Source organism: Emydura macquarii, unplaced genomic scaffold (genome assembly GCF_026122565.2).
Source record: "Emydura macquarii macquarii isolate MOO-44397 ecotype Brisbane River unplaced genomic scaffold, CSIRO-AGI_Emac_v2 contig_2473, whole genome shotgun sequence".
In the NCBI taxonomy this organism is placed as follows: domain Eukaryota; kingdom Metazoa; phylum Chordata; order Testudines; family Chelidae; genus Emydura; species Emydura macquarii.
The window spans coordinates 19,412,620-19,430,460 of NW_027132610.1; the positions used below are offsets into that span (position 1 = coordinate 19,412,620).

The window sequence follows — 17,841 nt, forward strand, 5'->3', positions numbered from 1 at the left end:
CACAAACAGCTGCATTGACTTCCGGAACGGCTTGGTCCGCTCAATGTAGAAGGCCAGGGCTCTTCTGACGTCCAGCGAGTGCCATCTCCGTTCCTCCTCCGAACCGTGTGGTTTGGGAAAGAACACGGGGAGGAAGATATCCTGGTTATAGTGGAACTGAGACACCACCTTAGGTAAAAAGGCTGGGTGGGGTCTCAGTCGCACTTTGTCACTATAGAAAACCGTGTATGGAGGTTCCGAGGTTAGCGCTCTTATTTCGGAGACCCTCCTAGCTGATGTAATGGCCACGAGGAAGGCTACCTTCCAGGAGAGGACGAGCAAAGGGCATGTAGCCATAGGCTTGAAGGGGGGTCCTGTCAGCATGGAGAGGACCAAGTTTAGATCTCACAGAGGCACCGGGTCACGGACCTGCGGATACAGCCTCTCTACCCCCTTGAGGAACCTAATGGACATAGGGTGTGAGAAGATTGACCTTCCTTCCAGCGGTTTGTGGAAGGCCGATATGGCCGCTAGGTGTACCCTGAGGGAGGCCAATGCCAGACCCAGTGACTTTAAGTGGAGCAGGTACTCAAGAATCGCCTGTATGGGCGAACAACTGGGCGGGACACCCCTGGAGGCCGCCCAAACAGTGAAACGCTTCCATTTAGCCTTGTACACCACCTGGGTAGATGGTTTTCTGCTACCCAGTAAGACTAACTGGACCTGCGCCGAACAGGCCCTCTCTCCCTCCGTCAACCACAAAGCCTCCATGCTGTCAGGTGTAGGGAGTCCAGGTCCGGGTGCAGCAGGCGACCCCGGTCCTGAGAGAGCAGGTCGTAGCGTTTCGGGAACGGTATAGGCGTGGCTGTAGAGAGGTCCAACAGCAGGCTGTACCAGTGTTGCCTCGGCCACGCTGGTGCAATGAGGATGACATTGGCTCTGTCTCTCTTTATTTTCAAGAGTACTTTGGGAAATAGCGGGACGGGAGGAAAGGCATACATTAGAGCCCCCGTCCATGGTATGAGAAAGGCGTCGGAGATGGAGTTCAGGTCGCGCCCCCGGAGGGAGCAGAACCTCGGGCACTTCTTGTTCCATGCCGACGCAAATAGATCCAGTTGGGGAACACCCCACTTGCGGAGGAGAAAAGTTGTCACCTCCCAGTGCAGTGACCAGTCGTGGCGGGGTGAGAACGACCTGCTGAGGCGGTCTGCCTCGTCGTTCCTGACCCCCGGGAGGTGAGAGGCAAACAAATGAAAGTTGTGTCTCACCGCAAGGTCCCACAGCTGCGTCGCCTCCTGGCAGAGGGCAGATGAGCGAGCCCCCCCTTGCCTGTTTATATAAAACATGGCAGCTGTGTTGTCTGTCATGACTTGTACTACCTGACCCTTTAGAAATCTGAGGAACACCTTGCAGGCCAGATGGACCACTCGGAGCTCCTGTACATTGATATGGAGCTTTTGTTCCTGTGTTGACCAGAGGCCCTGTGTGCTGAGGTCTCTGCTCATGTGGGCCCCCCAACCCACATCCGAAGCGTCTGCAATCAGGGTTATGGAGGGTGTCAAATCTGTAAAGGGAACACCTCTCAGTACCTCCGTAGGGTTCATCCACCAATTTAGTGACATCAGGACCGGAGCTGGGACAGTGACTACCCGTCTGAGGGAGTGCCTGGCCGGAGCGTATACAGAGGCCAACCAACCCTGCAGGGGTCTGAGTCTGAGGCGAGCAAGCCTCACCACGTAGGTGCAAGCCGCCATGTGCCCCAACAGTTGAAGGCAGTGCCTGGCTGTGGTCGTGGGGGACCTGTGGAGATTGTCTATAATGGTGGTCATTGCCTCGAAGCGGGGCTGCGGAAGGAAAGCCCTGGCTTGAACTGCGTCCAGGGTGGCCCCTATGAAGTCTATTCGTTGTACTGGTGTGAGGGTGGACTTCTGCTCGTTTATGAGCAGACCCAGCCTGTTGCATATTGTGCAAGTCAGCGTCAGGCTGTTCTGAACATGGTGTCTGGATCAGCCCCGGATTAGCCAGTCATCCAGGTAGGGGAAGATCTGAACCCCCTTGCGGCGGAGGTGGGCAACCACCACCGCCATACATTTTGTAAAAACCCTGGGTGCTGAAGAGAGGCCAAAGGGCAGGGCCGAGAACTGGTAGTGGCCACCAGCTACCTGGAAGCGTAGAAACCGCCTGTGTCCCAGGAGGATGGAAATATGAAAATAGGCATCCTGTAGGTTGAGGGCAGCAAACCAATCTCCTGGATCTAGTGTGGGAATGATGGAGGCTAGGGAGACCATGCGGAACTTGAGGCGCCTGATAAACTTGTTTAGACGCCGAAGGTCCAGAATGGGCCTGAGGCCTCCCTTCACCTTGGGAATAAGGAAATATTGGGAATAAAACCCCTTGCCTCTTTCCTGAAGAGGAACCTCTTCCACCGCCCCCAGGAGGAGGAGGGCGTTTACCTCCTGAATAAGGAGCAGCTCGTGAGAGGGGTCCCTGAAGAGGGACCGGGTAGGGGGAAGGTCCGGTGGGAAGGCAGAGAGTTGCAGGGCATAACCTCTTTGTATTATACTCAGTACCCAGCGGTCTGAGGTTATGCTCTGCCACTCGGGAAGGAACGGACGCAGTCTGTTCATGAATGTCCGAGTATTCCAGGAGATGGGGGGGGTGCCACCCTCGGGCGCCCCATCAAAACTGCTGCTTGGCACCTTTTTGGGGCCCTTGCTGGGAGCCCCCTGCAGGGCCTTGGCGGTCCCGACGATTGGATTGTCGGAATCAATCCCTACCCCTTCTCAACTGAGGGGGTCTGGGAGGTGGTCGCGGTGGAGGCTGCTGTTGCTGCCTAGGGGGGCGTGATCGACCCTGCCTCCTAGCTGCTTGTGGCACATAGAGACCCAGGGATTTCAAGGTGGCCCTAGAATCTTTTAAAGCGTGCAGCTTTTCATCAGTTCTTTCTGAAAAAAGGCCAGTTCCCGTAAAGGGCAAGTTCTGAATGGCCTGCTGCACTTCAGGAGAGAGTCCGGAGGATTGTAACCAGGCCGCCCTGTGCATAACGATGCCCGAGGCCATAGCCCTTCCTGCAGCGTCCGTGGCATCGCTAGCCGATTGAAGGGCAGCATTGGCAACCAAGGAGCCCTCCTGGACCAGCGTATTAAAGTCTGCCAGCATATCCTGGGGAAGGCCTTGGAGAAACCTCTGGAGGGAGGACCACAGGTTGAGATTATAGTGTCCCAGCAGCGCTTGGTAATTGGCCATGTGGAGCTGCAGCACTGCTGTGGAATAGACCTTCCTCCCAAAGAGATCTAGTTTTTTACTCTCCTTGTTTTTGGGAGTATTTGCATGTGCACCCTGCCTGTCCCGCTGATTTACCGCGTCCACAACCAAGGTCCCTGGGGCGGGATGGTTAAAAAGATACTCAAACCCTTGCAGTGGAACATAATATTTCCTCTCTGCTGTCTTAGAGGTAGGTGCCACTGAGGCTGGGGTTTCCCAGAGGGGCTTAACAAGTTTGAGTACCCTATCATGGACCGGGAGTGCAATCCTAGATGGACCTGCTGGTCCTACAATTCCAAAGAGAGGGTCCTCCTCCTCTATCAGCTCCTTGATGTCCAGCTTTAAATTCTCTGCCAGACGCTTGAGGAGCTCTTGGTGAGTTTTGAAGTCTGGCAGAGGGTTCCCCCAATCTCTCGCCGTTGTATCTGCTGGGGATGAAGAGGAGGACTGAGGAATTGGACCAGTGGATGGGCCCTCCATGGGATCTGACTCTTCTTCCGAAGAGTTCCCTCTCTCTAGTTGGCTTTGAGGGGGGTGGGGTCCCATGGAGGGTGCCGATCCCGTACCCTGTGTGGTCTGCGGGGCCCATTGCCAGTAGGGCCATTGCCAAGGGCCCTGCGGCCATGACGGCACCGCTCCCGGTGCTGGGTACGGTTCTTGCGGTACCGGTCCCGGTCCCACGTATGAGGAGACCCCTTGGGTGACAATGTTAGAAGAACGGTGTCTCCTAGCTCCACGGTCTCTATCTCCCCGCTCCCGAGAAGAACTTCTAGAGGACCATGAGCGGTCCTGGCGATGTTGACGGCGCCGGCGAGGGGGGGAGTGGCTGGAGGAGGAGGAGGATTGTCTCCTGTGCGCTTTTGATTTAGATTGGCACTTATAAACTGGAGACCTGGAGCGGTGTCTTGGCGTACGCTCCTTAGGGTGTGGTGCCGGAGCGGTCGGTGCCGTGTGCTCTGGTGCCGAAGCCCGCACCGGGCTAGGCGTCGGGGATCTAGAGCCCCTGCGGTCTCGGCTACTCCTGGTTTCTGGGGCCCGTGCCGGTGCCGAGCTGTGCGGTGCCACAATCCGTACCGGGCTAGGGGTATCGCGACGCATCTCCCTGCCCCGTTGCGTGGTATGCGGACTGTCAACCGGGGATCTAGACCGGTGCCGAGATTTCCGTTTGGCTACCGGGACCCGCACCGGGCTCCTTGCTGGGGATCGGGAGTATCGGTCTCTTCCCTGTGCTGAGGGTGGCCGCACCGGGAGCTGAGATGGAGACCGGTGCCGGCTGTGCCTCGGGGAACTGGACCGGTGCCGGGAGGCTGAAGAACGAGACCGGTGCCGGCTGTGCCTCGGGGAAATGGACCGGTGCCGGGAACGGTGCCGGGTGTCTCTAGGTGTAGAGCGCCTGGAGGAACGGGATCTCTGCTGGGAGGGAGATCGGTGCCGGGCGCTGGTGATGGGCGAACGCACCGGGCTGCGCCCCGGAGAGTGTCCCCTCGGTGCCGTAGCTGCTGGTGCCGAGGCATGGGCCGGTGAACGGCGCCTGGATTCCAGGGACCGGGAACCCTCAGAGGCCGGGCTGTAATGCCTCTGTCCGGAGCCTCGGGACCGCCCTAGCCGGCGCGGTGCCGAGGGGCTCAACGACCCTTGGTCGGAGCTAGGAGGGGAGCTGTCGCTATCCCTCCTTGACCGTCTGGGGGGAGACCTCTCGTCCCGTCTCTGCCACCCACCGGAGTAACCCAGCGTGGGTTTACCCCGAGACGCTATTCCCGGAACCCTCGGCCGAGGGGAGGACGGAGGCGTGGGCATGCCCATGAGAGCCCGAGAAGCCGCAAACGCCTCCGGCGTCGACGGTCCCTGCAGGGGCACTACCCCACCCCCCGGGGTCAGGGGAGGCTCCCTACGAGGAGATGCCAGTGCCGATATGTCCGTGGCACGGGGCTGGGGCACCTCCTGAATCTCTGCACCGACGAGACACTCGGTGCCGCCGGCGACCTGGAGGGCCCGGAGTCGGGGTGAAGCGCTGACTCCATTAGCATAGCCTTCAAGCGGGCATCGCGCTCTTTTTGTGTCCGGGGCTTGAAGGCTTTGCATATTTTGCAGCGCTCCTTGCGATGCAGTTCTCCAAGGCAGCAAAGGCACCTGTCATGCGGGTCACTGACAGGGAAGGCCTTCGTGCACACCATGCAGGCTTTGAATCCTGTGGATCCCGGCATGGCTATGCCAGCCCCGAAGGGCCAAAGTCCTTATCTAAGTTTTCTATAAACACTATAACTACTTAACACTATTTAACAACTAGTTAACTATCTATTTAAATGCAAAACGAGGGTTGCTACTTGCTTATACTAGCAAGGGGCACTAGCGTTCCAGCTACAGTCACGGGCGGAAAGAAGGAACTGGGGACCCGCGGGGTCGGCGGCGCCATATATACCGCGACATGAGCGCGGCACTCCAGGGGGTGCCGGAGCCGACCCTGCGGGGGTTGCTAGGGCAAAAAAGCTTCCGGAGACTTGTGCACGGGGCGCGCACTCACCTATGTTGGAATGCATATGAGCAATCACTCGAAGAGAGAACCTATTCTTAAAGTTCTGGGTCATATGCAGTCCTGTGTAAATGAAGCCCCCTCAATGGGTTGAGGGAGAGGACAATAAACCCAGCCTCCCCTCTATAGCTCAGTGAATATCACAGAAGCACTCACCAAAAAGCAGTCTATTGTATACCCAAACATACCCATTCCCAACCATTTTAATTTAAATGACTTCTTGCCACATTCATTAATCTAATGTGCTTCCTATATTCTATCCTTGAGCCAGCCTTCTACATTCTTCACACCCACAGGAAGGAAATCAAACCGCATTTTTTTTGTATAGTGGACAGGTTGTTTGGCAACATCTTGTTAAACCACCTGTAAGCATAAACAGGGGAATCTTTATTCTCCACTTGTAGCAGCCGTGATCTTCTAGTTGCTTTATTAGTTGCAGTTGTCCTTACCAAAATACAATTTGCTTTGGATTAGTTTTAGCAACATATTGCAACTAGTGGTAAAGTTGTCCCTTTCACCTTGTAAGATCTTTTATAAGTCTATAGGAAATGTACTTCTTAGGAAAGGTGTGTTTGAAAATGCCTTTTTCATTACAAAAAATAATGTTCCCTCTTTTGACATTCACACCTTCTCATCAACTGTTGTGAATGGCCTCATCCACCCTGATTGTATTAACCTCGTTAACACTCGCCCTCCTCACTTGATGTAACTCACCCATCCTTGCATGTGTATATATACACCTATCAAATTGAAGTTTCCACTTCATGCATCCAGTGAAGTGGGTTTCAGCCCCCGAAAGCTCATGCCCAAATAAATTTGTTAGTCTTTAAGGTGCCACAGAACTCTGACTGTTTTTCATTAGAGGATATTCTGTTAGACTTTTCCTCATAGGATAGGTGTAATTAGTGTGTAATTTTTTTTTTTTTTTTTTTGGATCTTCTGAAAGTATGCAGGTCTTGATACCCCACTGAATTTTGACATTACGTACTGTAGCAAAATGTCTCACTGCTGTAACTATAACCTTTGGAAGACATTCTATTTCAAATTTAGGCACAATGGTTTCCCAGAGGACCCCTCTCCTCTTCTTGAGCAGCACAGGTTGTTCCCTGTAGTGTTATGGAATGGCACCTAGCCACACAATAAATTAAAGTTGCAATGGAGTTTCTGTTTACAGCTGCTTTTTCAAATTGAATTAAAAATCAGGTGGCCTAGGCAGGCTACCTTGAAAAAGTATGTACTATATCAGGGGTAGTGGTGTAGTGTGTGGTGCAAGTTTGGGGTCATTCAGTCAAGGGACTACCAAGATAAAGCAGGTCCTCCAAATGACCCATTTTTAAATCGCCAGGTTCTTATAACCTTTTTTGTGCAGTTTATGAGCAAACTGTGGCAGGAATGCACTGAAATTCCTGAACTTCCCCTGCAAGTCATTAGTTGAAAATTATTAAATACATTGTTTAGCTCTATAGCAAAAAGCAATTGGCTCAAGGGCAGGCTGTGCAGAGCTTGGGCTGAGAGCTGACTCACAGTTAAAGTGCTCAATCTATAAGTTAGTCAGTCACAAAATAGCCGGTTGCCTAGGGGAAGGTGCTCAGAACCAGCTTGTTTCATACTTAGGACTCATAATAGACTACAACTTATACCAAATAAACTGCAGAAGTTGCTATAAGCAGTCAAACATAGCAGATATTTCCATATTTTCTCCAGAAGACAAGGTGTAATCAATTAAAAAAAATAAATGACTGAGGGTGCTGTATCATCATTGTTTACATCTTATTAGATACAATGCCACTCACTTCCATTTCTGAATGAAAAAAACAGGCACAGAGCAAAGAAATAACCTAAGTAAAGTTTTATGCTTTTGCTTATGACGAACACATTTCTTTCGTTACATATGAAAAAGCAAACAGTGGCACATTTAAAAATAATCAGATTCACACATCTCATCAGCACAGGTCCTTTAGTTGAAGGGGATTAAATTAGGCTAGTGCATAGTCCACTGGAGAGTTGTAATTCTGCTGCACACCGTACAGTCCTTTCTTGCAAGAGAATTTCAAACTTACATGGACTATGGTAGCTGTAAACATTTGTCTATAATATTTTTTTCCTGCACTTTTGAACCCCACACTGACAGGGGATCTCTATCTCTGGCATGCTTCCAGCTTCATAATCATAATCCCACGTAAGTTCGGTTCCAGCTTTCACATGCCTAGGAAACAGAAATGTTGTCAGTTAATATATTCGTCTCTGTACTGTGTTTGCAATTTGCCACCAACTACTTGCAGGGAGTCCCTGAAATAATGGGGTGAAGGGAGAATGGTACAGAGGGAACTGTGAGGGGGTGCGGGTGGGAAATGAAGGAATGCAAGCAGGAGCTCTTGCTGTGTGCAATGTTCAATGCCTCAGAAGCAACAAAGTGCAGCCCCATTGTGGATGGACTATTAAAAAATTAGGATGTGCTAAGACTTAACAGGTCCTGGGATCTGACTTGCAGAGGTAAAATACAACTAAACTTCAGTACAAATGTCTGAATGGCAGTGGAAGTAGTGTACTCTCACTAACCTACAGTGTATCATCAATCAAACACTAGAATACCATATATTGGATACGGAGATCATCATGAAGGGCACGTCGACATGGCAAAGGCAAACCCGCAGTTGGCCTGTGCCAGCCGATTCAGACTCACAGGGCGCAGGCTGCGGGGCTGTTTCATTGCTCTGTAGATTTCTGGGCTCGGGCTGGAGCCAAAACTCCGGGACCCTTTCACCCCGCACCCGGAAGTCTACACAACAAAGAAACAGCCCTTCAGCCCAAGCTGGCTAGCACAGGCCAGCCATGGGTTTTGATTTGCTATGTAGACATACCCTTTGTGGCCTGGAAGAACTCCAGGAGGATAGAGGATCAGATTCGCTCTTTGGAGTGATTCCCTGCCTAAGGGCTGGGAGACCTAGGGTAGCGGCAAGCTCCTCATACTGCTCCACTGACCCAACCACTAGGAGAATGTATTAAAAGGCACAATTATATTTTGTGTGGTGAATAGAATGCTTATGAATGGTTGCCACTTGACAGTCCTGGAGACAAGCCCCATTTTTCCACTGAACAGGTCCAGCACTGGACGCCTCAGTGCAAGCTTTCCCCACACAACACTGAACAAAACCTCTCTTGTGGTGACAATGTCGTTTGTTCCCTTACCCATACAGGCCTTGATCTCTAATGAGATCACCCATAAAAATGTGGTTTTGTGATCTAGACACTTGTCTGCTGGAAAACAAATGTGATATTTTTCTAAGTTTTGCTTTGAATAAATACATTTTCCCCACCCAAATTTAGCATGCATCAGCTTTTGCTATAATTAGGTCACTTGGAGAGAAGGAATATCTCCAGTATTTCTAAAATAAATTATTCTGTCTTGAAAAATCAAGTTCTTTTGTCAATGTGCCCTTTAATAGTTTATAGTGAAATTAAAAAAAGGTAGTTCCAACCTGTTTGTGAAGAATGCCACCCAAGGAAAATTTCTGTTGTGCGTCTCCACAAAGACACTCTGTACAAAGAGATTTGGGCAGCAGCTATGCTGTGAAACAAAATAATTGTTTTAAAATTAATCAGTAGGATACTCAGTCTCTGTCTGTATTATGTTTATATGCATTTTCCCCAGACATTTGTGACACTTAAAAAAAGAAAAAAGACATTTTCCCCACCCAAATTTAGCATGCATCAGTTTTTGCTATAATTAGGTCACTTGGAGAGAAGGAATATCTCCAGTATTTCTAAAATCAATTATTTTGTCTTGAAAAATCAAGTTCTTTTGTCTATGTGCACTTTAATAATTTATGGTGAGATTCTTCTCTCTTCATTTGACACTGGCACAAAAGTCATCACCATCAATAACAAATTAAAGATGCTATGCTGTCAGATAAGAGAGCAATCTTTGGGAGCACAGGCATGAATAAAATGATTCCAAGTGTGTGGAAACTGCCATGCAGAGGCGAGGTGCTTACAGTTAAGTAGGCTTGGCAGGATTCAGTTTACATAGCTAAGCATCAGTAAATATTGATTTAACCTACACACAGAAATGGATGAAAAAACATCCGTCAATAACAGCCAGCAAGGGCAACCTCCCCCATGCTCAGTGCCTGCAGCGATACAGAGTCACTGGCCCCACAGCTCTGCTGTCACAGCCCAGAGTACAGGGCCATCCTTGGGCAGGAGCCATTCAGCAGAAGGGTGGTGACCTCGCAGCCCTGGGCTGGGGGTCTCTGCTCTGCCCCAGCAGGACTGCAGCATGCACCTGCAGGGATCAGGTGCCACCAGCCCTGCAGCTGTGCTGGGAGTCCTCTGCAGCTTTGCCATCATGGTCCCATTCATTCACTCATTCACAGACCAGGTGGGCAGGTGCTTTCCCTGGGTAGGAGCCACTCAGCGGCAGGGGCTCAAGCCTGCTCCTCGCAGCCCTAGCCTGGGGCTGGGCCAGGATTGCAGCCGCCCCAGCACCTTGTGCCCGGGTGGTTCAGGGCCCTCAGCTGCACAGAGAGCCTGCTGCAATCTTCCTCTCAGTGCTGCCCCAACCCCAACCCGCCTTCATTTCTCACAACTGAAAATTAAAATGGTTAAAAATTGAAAAAAATGCTTAAAAATCAATATTGTCAAAATTGCAGAAAAACATAGTTCAAATTCTGCCAAGCCTAGTTGCACGTACACATGCGCGTGCACACGTGTGCACATAGACATTTTTGTGATAGAAAGGTTATCATCATCCCTGTTCTATAATAAGGAGCATAGTTTCAATGTTTGTATGGATTTTGGCTTGAGACACCCATTAATGCCAAGGGGAAAAACAAGGCAAGTGCTGTGTGTGCAGATGAGAGTTTCTAGTGCTCGTCATACTGGGAGCATTTTGAAAATTCATTATTAAATCAATTGGCAGATTTATTGGGTGTGGGGATCTACACAGCACTGACTAGAATAGCCAGAGTCCCCTCTCAGCTATGCAAGGTTGAGTGTGAAACCTGGGAAGAATTATTTAGTAGACAGTCTCTACATCTGTACAGGTCAGGAGTATGGATGGAAATTTCACACTGCATTAAGTAACATCTCCTTGAATTGACACAAGCCACAATTTACATTGGCTTTGGAACACAGATGGGGCTGGAAGGAGACCTGCAATCTAGTCAAGCATATAGCCCACACTCTCATCCAGCGTAGCACCGTGGCAAGGCCATTCAACATGCAAGGAAATAGAGAACCCTCATCATCAGGGGCTATTTAATTTCCTGCCCCAAAATAAAACACACATTACTCATCCTGGGAGAAGAGAAGAGTAGAATTTTGCAAAACGTATGAATACCTTTCGTTTATGCAAATAAGCAATTTTTGAAGTGATTTAGAGGAACACACAATTATCATTTTTACTTACATTAAGAAATCGGCCCACATTTCCTTCTTTTGTGGCATCCAATAAATATATATTTTCTTTATTAGAATTCTTCAGAGATGTCTCATCACCTTCTGCCTCCTCATTACAAAGAGGATCTTGTTTGGACTTCCTATTTTTTTCCTCTTCAAAGTCATCTCTTTGGAGTAGACCTCTGGACTGTTTCATAACATATGCATCATCTAGCCAGGCTGATTTACCACATGTAGCATCTTGTGGAGATGGCCTCTTTTCTTTACATTCTGCACTATCTGTGATGATTGGCTCAGTCTGCATGGTGTCCTCTAGATCTCCTAGCTTTTGCTGCAGGTTGGATTCTGTCGACAGACATTTCAAGAGATCAGGAGAACAAGTTATCTGTTTGCACCAACTAAAAATGAGTCAGCAATGATGGCTAAGGGTAACAATGCATTTGTCAGATTTGACCTACATACCCACCCGCTCCTGAGCTTGCTCCTTATCTCCTCTGGTATGTATGTACCTCAAATGATTCCTTGTCACCTTCGGAAGCATAGCACAGCTCTGCCCCTACCCATACCTCACCTCTACTGGCTCCCTAAAGCCCCACCAGTGCCTTGCACTGGTAAGTTAGCTCACTTTCTTGCTCCCCATATCATTTCCCATAAGTGACTATGGTTCCTCCCACAGTGCCTGGAACATTTCCCCAAACCTGTGTGTGATCCAGTCTCTTCCCCTACCCCCCTTCAAATTCTCTCTCAGAACTCACTTCTTCCAGCTCCACCTACAATCTGCACAGCATCCCAAATGTTAATAAAGAGTTAACAAGATGCCTATGCAACACCAAATGTTTCCCAGGACCTTTTACAGCTGTGCCCTCCTTTCTCCCATATCTCCCTGCCCCTCTTCGCTTACCGCTAACCATTGCTTACCACCCTTCCAGGAGTGCTCAGATCTTACAGGATCAGGCCATTACACTTTAGGCAACTCAGGGCAGGGAACTTTTATTTATCTTTAATTATTCTTTAAGCACTATCCACATCTATGGTGTAATAAGTAATAATCTAGGTGCTGCTAAGTCTTGGTAGGGCACTCTGTAAGCACTGTACAGATAATGCCATTGTAGTTAGAGATATGGAATTTGAACAGGTTTGCACACCTTCAAAGACCGTTTTTTACAGTGCAGATGTATCATCTGACTGGGCACAAGTGTGGTAAACAGTGTAATATTTATAGCTCTGCAAACTTACTCTCCTTTCCTTTCTTGGTTCCAGTGGTTAGTTTTGTTTTGGTTGACTGCTGGGGTTGAGAACTACCATCTTCATCTGAGCTGGCATCATGCATCAGTGCAGTGACTCCCTTAAAAGAAATAAGGTTGTGAGGTACTGTGTTCTGTGTATCTCTGTGTTGAGAGCCAAAGACAACTGGGCATTAAGGCCTTGCAATTCACGTTTCAAATCTGTCACCTTTTTCTGACTGAGTGAATTTCAATAGCCTAAATTCCACACCTAAAGTAACAGACATCATCATTCAGAATTATCCTAACAAGCATCCCAGAACATAGGCCCCAATTCAGCAAAACATTTAAGTACGAGTTTCACTTTAATTCCCATTGATTTCAATAGGATTTAAGCACATGCTTAAATACATGCCTAAGTGTTTTGCTGAATTAGAGCCTAAGATAGCACTGCATTCAGAGCTAACTGAATGGACTGGGTCAGCAAGAATCCTCCCCTTTCACTACAAACCAGTGACTTGTCATGGGAGTTCCAGGGTAAACAGTACTGTCTGTTTCTGGTGTGAAACTCTCATACATGATGCCTGAATCAGCTGTGAAGCTATCACTCACGGATACTAATACGGCCAACTCAACTGCCACCAGCACCTCCTCTTGTGCACAGGCCCTTAGCGGATACTTCCTGCCTCTTCATATCAGATTGTGAAGCAGATCAAATTCACCAGTCTGTGCTGTAGCAGCCGAGAATAAGTCCCTGACCACTAATGCAGCAAGGGATGCGGGAGGTTGGTAGGCTCCCAACAGTGTTTATCTTTTCCTCTCCCATTTCATTATTTAGGAGGGATAGGGAGGATATTATCACCCCTGCCCAACTGCAGTTGCTGGGAAGAGAGGTAGCTCCTTACAATTCGAGGGGGGGGGTTGTTTCCTGGAGACAGTCCTGGGGGTTGCATGCATGTGCAGGGAAGGGAAGGGAGAAGACTGTGGGAGTAGTTACTGCTAGTCTCAGGGACAGCTCAAGGAGCATATACTGTGCACATATGCAGGGAGATGGGGAAGGGATGGAGTCAGTGCCAGCAGCAGGTGGGTCTGTATCACGGAATTCCCATGATAGATGCAAGTAAGAAAGGCTGTTTAAAAAAATCTTGCCATGTCTACTGATCTAAGGTCATAAATAGCTGCCTTCCCACTTCACTGAATATGTACAAATCTCAATACAATCTGTTTTTCTGCATTTTTACCAGTTTTAGCCGCCGAGCCTGAAGAATAGCAGTTCTGGTTTTAGACCTTCTAATGTTTGGGCTTCTCAGATTCCTTGGATTATATCCGTAATTCTGAACCCTGCACGGAGATGACAAAAGGATTTTATGCAAGACTAAAGACCCATAAAAGAACACTTGCAACACCTATTTCACTAATACTTTCCAGTTTGTAAAGAACAGATTGCAAGCCAAAGCCTGCGGTCAGTAGGCAGTAGAAATCTTGTGGCAGTTTTGGCCCAGCAGAGACTGCAGAATCTGGCATCAAAGATATTCTTAAAAAGTGGTCCATAGTGTACTGCTCATGCTTTATTCTTACAGGAGACTGAGAGTTGCTTGTATATCCAACAGACATTTTAAAAACAAACTGAGTCCGTTCTTTCTTAATGTTCCTGTCAAGAGCCAAATTCTACCTATTCATCCATCTAGGTCCTTATACCACGCTCATCACTGAACTAAGAGCAACTACATTCAGGGTTCTGCGTTTTCCCTGCTACAGCTGCTAATGCCTCAAATTGGAAGGCACAAGAGATATTGCTGGGCCAATTTGCAAGGAAAGAGACTGTAAACGTACCAGTGAAACAAACAAAACCCTCCAAAGCATAAAAGAACCATAACTCCCTGTGATGGGGTGCTCACCCCACATTTGCCCTGAAAGGCTTAATGAAGACTAACCTCAGGGGACTAATTAATCCAACAGGCCATGGCTGAGAGGAATCAGGTGTCCAAGCAATCCCCTGCCAGCCACTGATGCAGAAGCACTATGAGGCATCACCACGGAAAGACTGCCTAGGACTGCTGGTGAGGAAAGACTTTCCAACCCCAGAAGGGGGAACCATTTGGTGACCTGGCGAGAGGGCCATGTCACGAAGAGGCAGCAGCAGCTTGTGGAGCGAGAGAGGGGCTGCAGACTGGCACAGAGAAGGTGGAGTGACGGTGTGCAACTGCGGGAAGGGTCACTGACTTGGCAATCTATTCCCCAGCATGATGATGAGGAGGAGGTGCCATCCTAGTAGTGAGCTGAGCACCCCGTCACACTTCCTTAACAGAAGGGAAAGGTAGGGAGACAGGACATGACCCTTCGAAATTAAACTTTTTATTCAAAGTCAGGTTTGGTTTAGTATTATTAGCCATTTACGTTACAGTAACCTCTAGAGGCATCAGCCAGGATGGAGTCCTATAGTGTAGTCACTTGTAGGATCATACAGTAAATTCCAGTCCCTGCTCCAGAAATCTTACAATCTTAAAATAATTAATATAACCCTACTCCTCATACAGAGGTCGTGATTTTCCCTGTGTCACAGATGGAGGCAAACAAATGTTATCCTTTTAGAGTTCTTTAGGATTGTGGGATCCATATTAAGTTCAGAAGTTGAAGTGATATAGCATATGCGGAGACACTGCGTATGTTATAGGGGGGGAAAATGGAAAAAAATGAAGCGCTCCCTGGAGGTAGGAATTTAACAGAGTTTGAATCTTTCTTATTCTAAATACTGGAAATAATCAAGTAAAATCTAACATAGTGGTGCAGAAAATGTAGCTTTAAAATGGTGTTTCCTGTACCTTATATTATATATAATATTAGTAAAATTTGGCTAATGACTAATAACTGTATAATGTATACAGTGATTAATTCCAAATAGGGTCAGGTTTCAGTGGTGTTGAAAATGCAAGTCTGAATACAGAAAGTTGGCTTGGGTTTATGAAAATGAGTGTGTCAGCTCTCTTATCAATTTCATAGCTATAGTTTGTGAATACAAATATTATTGAATCACTCCTGATTTGCTCCAGCTTACCCCACTGACTCCCTCTCTCTCTACTCCCCTCTCTGACACTCCACACAATCTCAACCATGTTGCTACAAAAGCCTTTTCTCCTCTGGCTCCTGCAGTTGGTGACCAGCCTTCCTCTTTCCTGTAGCTTTCCACCACCTTTCATATCATGACCAAAAATATATACATGCAGTCACTGCCTTGCCCACAACTCCTGATTTACTGTCTACCCCAAGTGTTTTGAAAGACAGTGTGTAGGGAAGATTCTATACAAAATATTGGTAGCTGTTTTAAAGAGGATCTCAAAGTGTTTTTCAGAGCCTCAGAATAAACCTCTCTCACAAGGTAAATAAAGATTTGTACCCACTTTATGAAGGGTAAACTGAAGAAGAAAGAGTTTTCAAGGTTCCAGGGTAGGCAGGGAATAGGATTCAGGAGGTTTTACTTCTGGCTTTTTCCTGTAAAGATGACATCATACTGCTTGCCAAAGTAACAAGTTTACAGATGAGCTGTCATTTGCTCTTGGACATTCTCAAAGGATTCTAAGGCCCCGGTCTTGAAATGAGCTCCTTCTGCTGAACACTCCACTGCATCTGCATGAAACTGTTTGCAAGATTGGGGCCTTCTACCACATCTGACAAAATTAAGTCAACCTAATTTACATAAACATACAGCTACCACAGTAATTACATCGCTTGTACGTATCTACACTGTGCTCCTTGTGTCAGCAGTGCACGTCCTCACCAAGCACGCTTGCATTGATTGTACTGTCAGTATGGGGCACTGTGGGACAGCTCCTGAAAGCCAGTAACAGTTGACATAAGCAAAGCCGTGTCTACACTGACACCTCATTGACCCAACTGCATTGACCTGGACTCTATGCCGCTGGGGGAAGTGGAGTTAATTAAGTCAGCACAGTCGGGTAATTATGTCAGCATGAGTGAAATTTAAGTGCAGACACTTCCATAGTTAGATTGACATAAGCTCCCTTTTCAAATTAACATAAGGAGCTATAACCATGAAAGCTCAAGTACAAATACATATTCATTCAAGAGACTAATATGATTCCTGGAAAATGCCAAGAAAGTTACAGATGGGCTGGGAATAAAGTTCATTCATAGAAACCATTGTGTCCTGCTTGAAGAAGAAACGGGGGGAAAAAAGCTTAAATATGTAAAAGACTGCTCATTTGAACACACTCAAGCTCCACTATGGGTATTGCTAAGGGGTAGTCTATAACAGTAGAATACAATCTATCTTTACCCTAAATCTGCTACTACAACTTACACAACTGGTTTATATTTATCTTCTACAGGCTGAGGCAAAGGTTCACACCTCCTATTAATGCTGTCTTTACCAGTCTGGACAAGTTCGATCTCAGAATCTGAACAAGCAGTGTCCAGTTTTCTCTTTATTGAAAGTGAGCTGGGACTTTTGTCATTCACAGCATCCTTTTTTTCATCCTCACGATCGACATCTCCCGCTTCCTGAGGACCAGCTCTGCTCATTAACCTGCCTAAAAGAAAAGCAGAAAAGCAGTCACCTTGCTGTTATATTTTTAAAAGTGACAAAACCACTATGTGTGAGCGTGAAATGCAAACACATTGATGGAGCTGTCCTTGTGGAATCTAGCACAGAACAGACAAGACAGTGGGGTAAGGAAGCACAGCCTTTGAGACAGTAGTCATAGAAATCTAGCCTTGGAATGGTCTGAGTGCTTGACTGGCACCACTGGATTACAGTTGTTTTCTATGCTTTTTTCCATTCTTTGGTGACCACTGAAAGGCAGATTTTATGGACCCATCTGCCCTCCCAACCCTGCAAATCCTGCTCACTGCTTGGTTCTCAAAATGCTGCAGTTTACAGACCTCTAGTAAGGGCTCTAGTAGAATCTTTCAGGCATTGTTTTATGGTACCTGAATAAGTGCAAACAAAGGTTCCTTTGTCAATATCGTCTAGGCAGCGGACCCCCCAGCCCTTCCGTTCTGTGTTGAACACCTGCAATCGAACCTGGATGCCATGCTGTACTACTCTGTTCTGACAACTCATTCGGTCACACTTGCATGATAAGTTGCATTCGTAAATTCTGTCAGAAAAAAAGGAAATTAAGAATGAAATAATATGAAAAATAAAAGTAAATCTGACAAAAGTAAATCCAAATAGCAGCTCACTGAAAAGTCAAATACAGCTAGTTAAGAAAGAATGGGCAAATCACTGTACTTCTAGAGTTTAGACTTCCCCATTCCTGACTGAACACTTACAAGAGTCCATCAGATTTTCAGGGATGAGTGAGAATATATACCGTAGTTCTATTACCTAAATGAGTAATGCAGCATAGATCTGCAGCCTTGACAAGTGATTTAACAAAGTACCCCATTCTACCCCAGGAATATATTTGAGAGTAAAAGAGCACA

General features: G+C 47.6%; 2 protein-coding genes across 2 annotated transcripts in view; one reads left to right on the plus strand and one right to left on the minus strand.

Annotated features, from left to right (window-relative positions):
* SETDB2 (SET domain bifurcated histone lysine methyltransferase 2) overlaps positions 1 to 17,841 on the minus strand; it is a 99,899-nt gene that overhangs the window by 54,762 nt on the left and 27,296 nt on the right. The window contains exons 9-16 of the mRNA XM_067562712.1: positions 17,344 to 17,513; positions 16,715 to 16,943; positions 13,638 to 13,737; positions 12,410 to 12,518; positions 11,184 to 11,518; positions 9,253 to 9,341; positions 7,871 to 7,979; positions 2,757 to 5,373 (exon numbers count right to left, since the gene is read on the minus strand). Of these exons, the coding sequence (XP_067418813.1) occupies positions 2,757 to 5,373; positions 7,871 to 7,979; positions 9,253 to 9,341; positions 11,184 to 11,518; positions 12,410 to 12,518; positions 13,638 to 13,737; positions 16,715 to 16,943; positions 17,344 to 17,513 (3,758 nt within the window). The remainder of the gene's footprint in view (positions 1 to 2,756; positions 5,374 to 7,870; positions 7,980 to 9,252; positions 9,342 to 11,183; positions 11,519 to 12,409; positions 12,519 to 13,637; positions 13,738 to 16,714; positions 16,944 to 17,343; positions 17,514 to 17,841) is intronic.
* CAB39L (calcium binding protein 39 like) overlaps positions 1 to 17,841 on the plus strand; it is a 146,881-nt gene that overhangs the window by 12,034 nt on the left and 117,006 nt on the right. The window lies entirely within an intron of this gene.